Source organism: Aquarana catesbeiana, linkage group LG04, assembly GCF_042186555.1.
Source record: "Aquarana catesbeiana isolate 2022-GZ linkage group LG04, ASM4218655v1, whole genome shotgun sequence".
Classification (NCBI taxonomy): domain Eukaryota; kingdom Metazoa; phylum Chordata; class Amphibia; order Anura; family Ranidae; genus Aquarana; species Aquarana catesbeiana.
Genome location: NC_133327.1, coordinates 571,796,065 through 571,809,502, shown reverse-complemented (window position 1 = coordinate 571,809,502; position 13,438 = coordinate 571,796,065). Strand labels below are relative to the sequence as shown.

At 42.5% G+C, this 13,438-nt stretch overlaps 1 protein-coding gene across 2 annotated transcripts in view; it reads left to right on the top strand.

Moving 5' to 3' along the window:
- LOC141140660 (myelin and lymphocyte protein-like) overlaps positions 1-13,438 on the top strand; it is a 398,217-nt gene that overhangs the window by 288,128 nt on the left and 96,651 nt on the right. Inside the window, exon 1 of one of the 2 annotated variants that reach the window (XM_073628060.1) lies at positions 2,547-2,742. The exons of the other annotated variant lie outside the window; for it this stretch is intronic. Within the exon in view, the coding sequence (XP_073484161.1) occupies positions 2,638-2,742 (105 nt within the window). The 5' untranslated portion in view covers positions 2,547-2,637. Of the gene's footprint in view, positions 1-2,546; positions 2,743-13,438 lie in introns of those variants that run through there. 2 annotated transcript variants of the gene reach the window in all.

The window sequence follows — 13,438 nt, the reverse complement described above, 5'->3', positions numbered from 1 at the left end:
GGTAATGGACTGGGGGGGTACCCATGCCGTTTGTCTCAGTAATTTTCATTCATATTGCCAGGACCCGACATTACATTAAAGCCACAAGCAGTTTTAAATTACTTTTATTCCTTTAAAAATGTAATTTTGTGCAGGGACTGGCATACTATAGACACCCCCCAGGTCCAATATTTAAAGGAATATTTCACTTTTTTTTTTTTTACTTTAAGCATCATTAAAATCACTGCTCCCGAAAAAACTGACGTTTTTAAAACTTTTTTTTGCATTGATATATGTCCCCTGGGGCAGGACCCGGGTCCTCAAACCCTTTTTAGGACAATACCATGCAAATTATCCTTTAAAATTTTGATTTCGAACATTCGAGTCCCATAGACCTCAATGGGGTTCTAACGTTTGTGCGAATTTTCGGGCCGTTCGCAGGTTCTGGTGCGAACCGAACCGGGAGGTGTTCGGCTCATCCCTAGCGCACGCACATCTGCCAATTAGCGTTGTTGCATATGCGACCATTACCAGTACTGGCAATGTCATCCCTATGGTTGTCACCTCATCCCTTTAAACCCGAACACATATGAATTACACAGGTTCTGTGGCTGATTAAGGTGGTAATTAAACTCACATGGTGCCTTATCTGCATTTAATTAGCCTCAGAACCTGTGTAATTCATATGTGTTCGGGTTTAAAGGGATGAGGTGGCAGCTCTAGTCATCCCTCCCAACTTTTTGAGATGGGAATGAGGGACACTTATCAGCAAAAGTATGCAGGCATAGGACACACCCCTGGCCACACCCCCTTAAAGAAGAATTGTACAAAAAAATAAGATTGGTCAAACCCACAAGTGCTTTTTTTACCACTACTATACCTTTTGGAATTTACAAATGCATTAATTTAGAAATCAGATGAAAGGTTTAGTGCTGGGAAACACTTTTTGATAGATAAAAAGTGCATTTTATATACATCTTTATAGATCAGACCAAAATGAGGGACAAATGAGGAGGAATGAGGGACAGAGGGACATTGCTCCAAATCAGGGAAAGTCCCTTTGAAATCAGGGACAGTTGGGAGCTATGGCAATATTGCCAGTTCTCATACGGCCATTTCCCCGACAAGAAGAGGGGATCTGTGTACTGAGGGGAGCGGGAGGAGAGCTCTGTGTACGGGGGTGAAAGATAGGGGGGGGTCTTTGTGTACTGGGGAAGAGGGAGGAGGGGGAGCCCTGTGTCTTGGGAGAAGGAGGAGGGGGGAGCTATGTGTACAGGGAGGAGGGGGAGCCCTGTGTACTGGGGAAGAAGGAGGAGGGGGAGCCCTGTGTCTTGGGGGAGTGGGAGGAGGGGGGAGCTCTGTGTAGTGGGTGGAGAGGGAGAAGGGGGGAGCCCTGTGTACTGGGGGGAAGAGGGGATGCTCTGTACTAAAGGAGAGGTGAGCTTTCTGGTGATGAGTGGGAGGGTCAGGGTTGAGTGAAGAGTTCTGTACTGGGGATGGGGGATGGGCTTTGCAATGGTGTTTCTTTCAGTGATGCCACTGATGTAGGGTTTTTTTTTTTTTTTTAAGTGACACCACCAACGCAGGGACATTTTTCCTTCCAGTGACACCGCTGACTAAAGGACATTTTTTCCTTCTGGAGACACCACTGATGCAGAGACTTTATTTTATTTCAGGGACACCACTAACTCGAGGCCATTTTTTCCTTCCAGTGACACTTCGGGTAGCTGCTATTTTTTTGCATAGAACAAACATTACAAACATTTTGGCCCTCACCACTATTGGCCTCCATCCTACCAGGAGGAGGGAGGGAAGGCAGGTCATGGGGCGTGGGGTGCTGGGTGCAGTTTCCCATCTTTCCCCTAGGCTCTAGTTCAGTGGTTCTCAACTCCTGTCCTCAGGACCCACTAACAATCCAGGTTTGCAAGATAACTGAAATACATCACAGGTGATATAGTTTGCTGCTCAGTGATTGCAGTATTCTAGTCTGCATCTCCCCAAGGTAATACTTAAAGTCTGGCCTATTAGTGAATCCTGAGGACAGGAGTTGAGAACCACTGACCTAGTTGACCTTGTTCCACCACTGGTCCTTGTGCATCCAGAAAGTCCACTCACAAAAAATGGAAGGTGTGTGTTCCCTTCAGCGCTACATATCCTGCTTAGACAAGAGGAACAAATAGTCTGAATGTCTGCTTTAAGAGATCAGCTGTTCATCTGTAACTTTCCCAGCTTTTGAAACTGACAAAGCATAGTGTGTAGGTTATAGTTAAAACTATAAATTATGGCAATGTTTGTACATTTTGAGTTCTTTCATTTCTTAAAAAACATACAAGCGATATGGTATCATTTAATAAACTATATAGGTGCAGTTTGCAACAGTCTCTGTACAGCTGAGCAGAACACCTGTCAGGTATTTTATACAGATCCTGAAATTCTTGTATTTCCAGGCTATTGTTCCTCTACAATCCAAGTACACTCACTTAAAGCACTGAATTGCTAAGGGAGTGGTGAGATTGGCTAACCACCCCTTCAAGGTGGGGAAAGACTTGAGTAATTAGCATCTAACCTATTGCAGCTTAATAGCACTATTAGACAGGGCACTTTTTAACATATTATATCTCCTTTAGTTCAAACTCACAGGCTAGAAGGGTAGACACAATGGCATCCACTATTGCAGCATCTGTGTATGGGGACATCTCTCCATTGCCAACAGGATTGAGAACATTTACTACTTTTCCAGACCTTCTTATGATACCTGAGTGGGCAAGTATTAATCTTGCAAGAAATCATTTATTTATTACATATATAAGTTGTATTTATAGTACTGGTAATTGCTGGTGTTAAGTTAATACAAGCAAATATATACTGTCAAGCTGCACTTTTGTACCTTGTACACAAATTAACCTATGAGTTTTCTTTTAATATTCTTTATAGTCTCGTACTTATTGCACTTTCCTGCATACTCAGAATGAACAAAAAATGTTCTGTTTATTTTCCGCTAATGGTGTTAATTGTAACGCAGCCTTGTTCACACCATATGCATTGGACTGTACTGAGCAGCCTCCCCCAACGCAGTCTCAATACATAAACCAGGAAATTTGCCTTGAGTCCTATAAGCTCAATTTACTCTACTGTGGTGTGTGTGTGTGTTGAAAAAAGTAGGACATGCACTACAACCCCCCCCCCCCCCCTCCTTTTTACTAGGATTTGTTTGTTGACAGTTTGAAGCACAATGTGACAAGATTTTATTTTCAGTTTTTGAGGGGGTGATGAAGTACCATGATTTTAAAGTGAAAATATAATTGTGCCTCCTTTTTTATACTGTCCAAAGTACACTCTCACTCTCTCTCATCATTAGAGGAGAGTATGCTAGGCTCACAGCTAGCTATAGAACTGATCACACTGTGCTCTCCTGCTTAGTTTGGTCAGTTTTTTTTAATAGGAAAGCAGAGGGACTGGCAGGAACACCAGGGATTTCACATAAAGGAAGCAATACAAAGAGAACAGGAGACTCTCATACAAGTACAAGGTACAGCAGGCACAGATCAAGAATATGAAGTGTTGAGGTAACAAAAGCTTTAAGGAGTGAATGTGTATGGGTTATTTTTTAAGAACACCTTTTAGCGTCACCTTTTAAACATTTTGTGAATTTATGCATTGTGTTTAAAGGGGAACTTCAGTCATTTTTTTTCAATGTTCCATCTATTAAATCTTCTGCCCTTGTTGTTTTAACTTTGGATAGTAAAACATGTTTTTTCTGTGAGTAAATCCCTTATACAACCCACTTCCTGTTTCTTGTCTGTAAAAAAAAAGCCTAGGCTTATGACATCATGCACAGCTCACTCATGAGTTTGCCAGTGTAGCCATGGTGTTGCAGCTAGTAACAAACAATCCACCCCACTGCCAGACTTCCTACATCACTTCCAGAGACTATGAACAGTCTTGTTAGTTTTATTGGGGGTACAACTTGGATAGGGGTTAGGAATATGGGATGCCCATAGCATTCATCATTGCCATCATATTTATAATTTGAGCACAACAGCACAATGTGAGAGCCAGTAGATTAGATGTGCATGAACATTAAATGTAAATCTCCTCCTGCATCACCATGCAGACTGTCACTCCTCTTGAACAAACTTAGTTCCTTCTACCCACACTGGTTTCCTCCTGCACAAACTTGTAGTTACTGGATTAAAGTATGTCGCATCTTCTTCTATTGGGTAATAGGGACCCACTCCTAATAAGCCCCTCTACCGGCTCTGGTTGCTCACTGCTACTAGGCCTGAGGCCTGCAGAACCTCTCCCAGGAGGCCTAGTAGTTTTAAAAGCATGACTTAGATGGTGGACTACTGTTCCCAGCCAGCCCAACTTTCAAATCCTGTGCCCTCAGGTCACATCGATTTGACACAGATCCCCACAGTCTCGACTCTAATGACTAGTGTAAAAGCAGAGTTCCCTCAGACTTCCTGGCACCTCCAGCCACCCACTGTGTTAATCACCGACCTTCCACAACCCTGAGTCCTTGATGAGGAACTTGATCGGACCATGCGTTCCGTCAGCTTCACCTGCCGCTCTGCTCTAGGAGTTCTCTGCCACCGACCGTGTGATGACAAAGACATTGCCAATGATCGTGTAGAGGAAAAGTTCCCTCACAGCTCTCTCCGGGCCTCCTCCTGCAATCGGTACACCCCCCCCCAGATGGGGGTGCCCTCCTGCTGCTGCCTAGCATTCCACTCCTCACTTCACTTAGCCAGATTCTCCCCCCAGTGGCATATCACCTCAGCTTATATAGGAGGCCTGCCAATACCAATTGGGGATTGGTCGGGGCTCCCACATGAGCTGCCTGCCACTCCAGTTCCAGGCCCAGCCCCTCTTCCAGAATCTTCTCTCTGGAAGCAGGGGAGGCGCCCCAGAGCTAGAGCACAGGTGGTCACACCCACTGCTACTCTGACCACTCCCAGATCAAAACAGACAGGCCTAGCTTGCAGCATAAGCCTGCCTAAATTTGCCTGGCCTGAAAACCCTAGTAAAATAACCATTACTAGCACCTACCTATTGGTAGAGGGTGCTACATTAGGAAGGGAGGGGGGATGAGTCATAAGAGGGCCAATGAGAGCTGCAGAGCTGGAGGCGTGCCTCTGTAAATCCAGGAAGTATACAGGCAGCAGCTTTAGCTGCCCACAATTAAAATGATTGCAGCCAGACTTGGTGGAGGGAGATTTCTGCAAACTATTTGGCAAGTACAGAATCTCAGTATATATAAAATATGCAAAGTGGTTGGAGGGAAGCTTCAGAATGGCAAATATGTTTTTATTAGAAATTATGTGAGCAGACTGCAGTTCCTCTTTAAGTAAAATCTATCTCAATAACTGAATTCTAAGGCCCCTTTCACACAGGCATTCTGATCAGGTCTATGGAGCCCTATGGACAGGCACAAGATCATTTACACCCACCTATCTATGGGTTCGATCAGGTCCAGTAAGGAAAAGTCTGTTTACACCCGGCCGACCATCAATCTCCGCGGAGTCTGCCCGTGTCCCCTCTGCATAAACTGAGCAGACATGGATGTGACATCTCTACTGTTTGACTCCGATCAGTAGAGGATCAGCTCACAGATCCCCTGCTGATCAGAGTGGCTTCCTGTAAAAGGAGCCTAAAATAATTTGCTCTAAAATTGTTTCACACATGAATACTGTATCTGTTAAATATTCTTTAAAATACAGTAAGTTCACCTGTTTTCTGCACCTGCTACTGCAGTTAAGAGCCGGTTCACACAGGGGCAGCGCGACTGCCCTAAGCGACCTGCACACGACTTCAGCGGCGGCTTGCAAAAGGACTTCTGTATAGAAGTCAATGCAAGTTGCCTGAAGTCGCCCCAAAACTAGTACAGGAACCTTTTTCTAAGTCGGAGCGACTTGAGTCGTTCCTATTAGAACGGTTCCATAGTACATAACGAAACGCGACTTGTCAGGCGGCAAAGTCACCTGACAAGTCGTCCCTGTGTGAACCGGCTCTTATTGTGTAGTAGGAAATTATGAGCTGCTAGCCACTAATCTAACATTTGCAGTTTTTCTTAACATTCTTTGAGAAGTGACACAGGCATTTAAAGGGATAAGTTAACCTTTGGAACCTGTAACATGTTCCAGCACCTGCTGCCTCTCCCCCCGACCCCATGACAGAAGGGTTCTTCTCCCCACCCCTGCTGTCACTTTTTAAAAAGTTTCCCATGAATGAACAAAATACACCACCACACCTGACAGGATTGTAGTTTTAATGAGCGCTCTGGTAGTTCATTGACATCCTACGGCTTACAAACAGAAAACCTGCACAGTGGTATGGGCTGAAAGCCAGAGTACAAGTCTGCAGGTGCCCACATTGCACCCATGATCTACTACTGATCATGAGTGCAATGCTTTCCAGGCTACTGCTGGGGAAAAATATGAATGCACTTTTTTTTTTTTCTGCAAAAATATGTGCATTTATTATATTTTTCCATAAAGGTAAACTTTTTTATACTTTTAAACTTTTTTTAAATTTTTTTTTTCAGTTTTGTCATTATCTGGGGTGGTGTCATACCTGAATTGGATGCTACCCAACTGAGCTACTGTATTTCTTACCCCTCCCTTTTACCTGCTCTCCTTGTAAAACAAGGAGATTATAAGAAGAGGTAACTTCTGGTCACCTCTCTTCTCAGCAGGGAGTAAAGCCAGATTTGTGAATAACTACATCTCTTCTATTTGCATCCATCCAGTGGAGTCTCCAGCTTTTATATTTGGGGGGGGGGGGGGGGGACAGGGACAAAAGTAAGGGGGCCAACTATAAAACGCAAATATATTTTATATACACACGGTGCCTTGGCATTTTTCACATTTTGTCATGTTACAACCAAAAACGTAAATGTATTTTTTTTTTTTTGTGGATTTATGTGATAGGCCAACACAATATCTATCTAATCTATCTATCTCCGTGTCCTGTCATCTTCAATGCTGAGAAAGGGACTGGGGAATCCCTGTCCTCAGTCCCTTTCTCTGTCTCAAAAGGGAGATGTCAGGTCTGTTTAGAGCCCACCAACAGGGTTAAGAAAAAAAAATGCAATAAATCTTAAAGTGCAAAAAATAAAATTGTAAACTACTAAAGCCCCAACCCTCTCGCCCCCCCCCCCCCCCCCCCCAAAAAAAAAAGCATTGTGGAAAATGTACCCCCTTTTTTTTTTTTACGCTTCTGTTTTAATGCAGTCAACAAGAGGTTGACCTGAAAAAAAAAACAGCACATGAAAATATTCAATGAGTTACTAATGTATCCAATAAATACAGCAACTGTGTTAAATAACAATTCACTTAGGCTATGTTTCCACTAGTGCGTCCCCAAAGTCGCGCGTACTTTGCGATGCGATTAGTGGTGCGTTTTGTTGCAACTTTAAAAACGACTTTGTGCGACTTGGATGTTCTGCGATTTAGTCATAGTGATGTAATTCCTTATCCTGCTTAGTTATTTCCCCTTCCTTTTTCGTTGTCACGTGTTGAATGTTTGTTAGCAAACATGTTGGGTCAGCAGTCATTTTGGCTGCTGTAGCAGCATTTATAGATGGAGAAGAGGAGGATAACCGGAGGAGGAGAAGGCATAGGTTTTGGATCCATCCCATCATCGCCCCAAGGGAAGTGAGAGGCCAGTTTGGGGTCCTTTACAACGACCTCCGTACTCATGAAGACGAATTCTTCAACTACACAAAGATGTCAATTAAAAGGTGAGAACATTTTTTGATGTCAACTTGCAAATGCTGCCAGATATATTTAGGAAAATGTGTATATGCCTGGTCAGTATGACTCTTTTTAGAATTTTTAGGTTTGAATAGCTAGAAGTGTTAACTATAACCTGATCAAATTGTTATAAAAATGGAACTCGATTTTTAAATGTTTGATTTTTACATGGTCAATGTAAATAATAGCCATATTTTATCTCTTTACAGTTTTGATGAATTGTTGGCTTTGCTCTCTAGCCATCTAGAGCGACAAAACACAAGTTTCCGAAGGAGTATTCCAGCTGTTGAAAGACTCATTATAACATTGAGGTAACTTTTCATACCTATTATTTTTTCTTCTTCTTAACTTCTATGTGGCATTTGGATATCCACATCATTCTTTCATCCTCTTTACATGAAGTAAAAAAATAAATACTAGCATGTAATTGTGCGTGAGATTGTTTTTACAATATTAACTTTGCCTCTACATCACCAGTGTCTTTCTCCTGCTCCTCTTCTTCTTCCTTCACTTACTCAGGCACCTCCTTCCTAGCTCATTTTTTTTTTTTTTTTTTTTTTTTTTTTTTTTTTTTTTTTTTAGTTTATTGAATTAGCTTAGTGTAAATATGTATCATTATAATAAACTGTATGTACTTTTCCATTTTAGGTACCTGGCAACTGGACATTCCTTTGCAAGTTTGCATTATGAGTTTTTGGTTGGCAATATTGTCCACGATACCTGCAGAGACATCTGGAATGTCCTTAGGGATTTGGTCCTGAAGAACCCCACTTGCGAAGATTGGTGCAAGATAGTGGAAGTTTTCTGGTATCGTTGCAATTTCCCAAATTGTCTCGGGGCAATTGATGGAAAACATATGAGGGTAGGGATGCCCATCGGCAGTGGAACCAAATACTTTAACTACAAAAAATATTTTTCTTTTGTATTACTAGCAGTGGCTGATGCCAATTATTGTTTTAGCTATATAGACATAGGATCATATGGCAGCAGCTCAGACTCCAGTATTTTCCAAAGATCATCGTTTGGAAGAATGTTGCGGGAAAATGGTCTGGACCTGCCACAGGACTGTCCGTTGCCAGGGACAAATGGGCCGCCAATGACATTTGTGTATGTTGGGGATGAGGCCTTTGCTCTCAGTGAGCATCTATTAAGGCCTTATTCCAATAGGTGTCTGAGTGAAGAGAAGCAAATCTTCAATTACCGGTTAACGAGGGCAAGATGAGTGGTAGAATGTTCATTTGGCATTTTAGCCAACAAGTGGCATTTGCTACATACACCGATTAATTTAAAACTTGAGAATGCAATATCTGCAGTAAAAGCAGCATATGTGCTTCATAATTTTGTTAGAATTCGTGATGGCTATCTTTTTGAAGATTCCCTCATGCACGATCTGGAAGGTGCACAATGGAGTGCCAGTAGGGGCACCACCAATGGTGCCACTGTGCGTGAGGGATTCTCGTCTTATTTTATGTCTGCTGCTGGTTCTGTCCCCTGGCAGCAGGATGCCATTGCATAATGTATGTCATGCATTTTATTGCAATATTATTTATATGTCTGTTATGTTTCATTGCATCCAAATGCAGAATAACAGGTCTTTAACACAAATTAGAAAAAAGGATAAGCAGAAAATGCATAATGTAACCAGAATAATTTTTATTTTCCTGAATTTAGTGCAAGAATGCACCAAAATTTTTTTTTTTTTTGGTTTTGGTGAAATACGCTTTTTTTAAGAAGCACAACAAATATTAAAATAATAAAATATTTCACTTTGAAAAACACAAAAATAAAAGTCATAAAAAAATAAAAAATATAATCTGAATCTTTTTTACAAGACAAATCTTTTTGCAAGAAGGCAAAAATAAAGAAATAAGTTCCATGAACTCAAGAATTCAGCAGTTGTTGTTTTGGCCTCCTCAACCAACCAAAAAATAGAGAACAAATCTTAAACCCACAGCAAAAATAATAGAAAATTACAATTGCTCGTATGTTTTGTTTTCAGTGGTCCCGGAAACGGAACTATTGGTTGGTCCAGGGAAATCCACTGATGGACCAGGGTAATATTTCCTTTCCAGAAAAGGCTGAACCTGACTGGGTGTAGGCTGCCTAAGTTGGTGAGTGGTTGGGGGGCCAAGGGTAGAGGTAGTGGGGGCAGGAATTGGATGCAACATGCGTGGCCTTGAGGGATTCAGCATATTACCATACTGGTCACAGTATGGATGGTTTATTGGTGGAGCATACTGTGTACTTGGAAAGTGAGTGTATTGTTGATAAGGGGGATGTTGGGGAGGGGGGGTTGCATATATGCTGAGGATGTAGTTGGCCCCTCACCCACAAATGATTGAGCAGTTGACATCAAAGCCATCCTGAGTGCATATTTTTTTCTCAGGGGGTACCTGTTTACATATGCCTAAAATTACAGTGAGAAATGCTGTGTCTTCACACTGGTTTTCAGCCATTTTAGTGGACATCTGACTGACTACATCCAAAATTTTATCCATGGGTTTCACAGGCCGGGCACTTCCCCTTGAAGTTCTTTGCAAAGGCCTAGAGACATTGCTAGGCCATGGTTCTGCATCCTCCTCATTCATTGAGTTTGATGTTGACCTTGATTCATCTACGAACAGTTCCTTGTCAACATTGTCTTGGAATTGTTCTTGCTCCTCCGCAGCAGCAGCTTCCTCTGACTCATCTTCTGCTGTGAAACCCTGTGTGCTGTCTTCCCAGCTTGCTTGGGTTCTGAAATACAAATCACATATGCTTACTTTAAAAATTACAATTTGATATGTACAATTCGTAACATATGCCTGCTGATAACTTACTCTCGCATTTCCAACACTGGTTTTAAAAATCAAGATCCCCGGCATGGGCATATGGGGCTAATCTTTTTGAGCCGGAACCACTCCTTCCTTCTTTTAATTTTTGTAAGAACCGGTTGTAGCAGTCTTTGAGACTTCTCCATCGAGTTTGTAACGAGTGCACTACAAAATATAAAGCAAATAATAAATTAAAACAAAAAAGTTTATTAACTGCCTATAGGTCATTCATTTGCTAGGCTGCATAATTGATATGGATGGTGTTAAAACAACCGCTAAATATATTAACCATGACACCTACATAATTTGACATGTGCTGGAGGATGTTGACAGGGCCATCTTTAATACTATTTAATATTATTAGGACCGTGGTCAAATATTATTTGCTGGCCCACATACACACACAGATTTACTTTCCTGCAGCCACAGGTTACAGGAAAGTAACTATATAAATTCCACCATCAACACAGATAGTGTTGACAGGGGATTCCCTCCTGCCAAACCATTGTGATCTCCTGGCAGGAGAAGCGGTACCCACCAAGAAAACACAGTGCACATTAACACACACCCATTGGTTGCAGAATATTTAAACAGGTGCAAGGCGCAAAGTGCTAAGCAGCATATATCAACCACTTACTTTTTGAAGAACGTTCTGTGGCTGATAAAGAGTCCCAGGTCTCATAATATATGCGAGCCACTTCCAACCATGCTCTCTCCTTCTTTGCATGATCTTTGTAACCTGGATCTCTGAGGTCATATATTGCCGGACGTTGTCTGACAAGCCTAATAATTTCCTCATTGTCATGCACTTGTCGCTTGTTTTTTCTAGCCCTAGGCATGCTTCCTACTGTCTTCCACACTCACATACATCAATATAGGAAGTGATGTATTTGGGAGGAGCAGAGATCATGTGCTTCCGTAGACTTCTGTGGAAGTCGCAACAAAGTCGCGGTGTCAGACATGTACATACGACTGCATTGCGACTTAATACCTTTCTATGGAGAACAAGTCGCACCAAAGACGGAACAAAGTAGTGCAAAAACTTTTTTTGGAGTCGCTGCGACTTGAATCGCACTAATTAGAACGGAGACCATTGAAATACATGGGTTTTGACTTGTCATGCGACTTGACGTGTCAAGTCGCAAAATAAGTCGCAGTAGTGGAAACATAGCCTTAAAGTGGAAGTAAACCCTCCTATAGTTTTCAGCCAAGGAAGCTGCCATCTTGCCCCTGTTTATCTTCAACTGCCATTATGCTGCACACGTAATCAGTTATGACACCAGCCATTGGATGGATTGACAGTTTGGTTGAGAGCACATCCAATGTGAAAGTTACATTCCCAGCATGTGCTGGAAATGTTACTGTTTTTTGAAACTTTAAATCTATGGGTTTACTTACGCTTTTATTTAACCACCTGCCATATAGCAAAATGACGTTGGCAAAGTGGTTTAGTTATCCTGATCGGACGTCATATGACATGATCAGGATAACGAGCCAGCGCGCACCCGCAGCGAGGTGATCGGTGGTGCGGCATGTCAGTCTGACACACCACAACTCTGATCTAGGTAGAGAGTCTCTGACAGAGACACTTTACCACGTGATTAACTGTGTCCAATCAGACAGACGCGAGTAGAAGAGAGCCGATCGGCTGCTCCTCCGATGGGGGGGGTCTGCGCAGCCCCCCCGAGGATGACCACCAGGGACTCCCCCAGCACCACCAGGTATGCCACTCATGGCCACCAGGGATGCCAATCAGTGCCCATTACTAATGCCTGCCAATCAGTAATGCCCATCAGTACTGCATATTGGTGCCCTTCAGTACTACCTCATCAGTGCCTGTCAGTGAAGGAGAAAACTTATGCCGCGTACACACGGTCGGACTTTACGGCAGACTTTGCCCGGCGGACTTTTCGACGGACTTTCTGAATGAACGGACTTGCCTACACACAATCCACCAAAGTCCATCGAATTCGTACGTGATTGACGTACGACCGGACTAAAACAAGGAAGCCAGTAGCCAATAGCTGCCCTAGCGTGGCTTTTTGTCCGTCGAACTAGCATACAGATGAGCGGACTTTTCGACCGGACTCGAGTTCGACGGATAGATTTAAAACATGTTTCAAATCTAAGTCCGTCCAACTTTTGAGCAAAGTCCGCTGGAGCCCACACACGATCGAATTGTCCGACGAAATCCCGTCTGCCGGGCAAAGTCTGCTGTAAAGTCCTACCGTGTGTACGCGGCATAACTTGTATACAAAGTTTTGTAACAGAAACAACATTTTTTTTTTTTTATATTATTTATTTTTTTTTTTTTTTCAAAATTTTCGTTTTTTTTGTTTTTTTTTTTTTTTTTGTTCAGCAGAAAATAAAAATTTCAGAAGGTGATCAAATACCACTAAAAGAAAGCTCTATTTGTGAGAACAAAATGATAAAAAATTTTGTTTGGGTACAGTGTAGCATGACCGCGCAATTGTCATTTAAAAAGCGACAGAGCTGAAAATTGGCCTGGGCAGGAAGGGGGGGGGGGGGGGGAGTGCCCTGTATTGAAGTGGTTAACATAAACTAAGTTCTGTCTAATCACCCCCCCCCCATACAAATCAAACCCTCACAGCTCCATGAAACGTGTTTTGTGTAAATTCCTCTGAAACCTTTTTTGTATATCGGCCTTTTTAACATCAGCAAGGATGCTGTTCTGGCATAATCAGCCGATGTGATTCGGGATCACTATATTATAGACAAAATAAAGTGGGACGGGCTGACGCACTACAGCAGGGTTTTTCAACTAGGATTCCTCCAGAGGTTGCTCAGGGTCCTTGAGCAATTTTGGCCTCTAGATAAGTTCCAACTGATATCATTGATCTTTTTAGCTATCTGTAAGCAGGGCCGGTA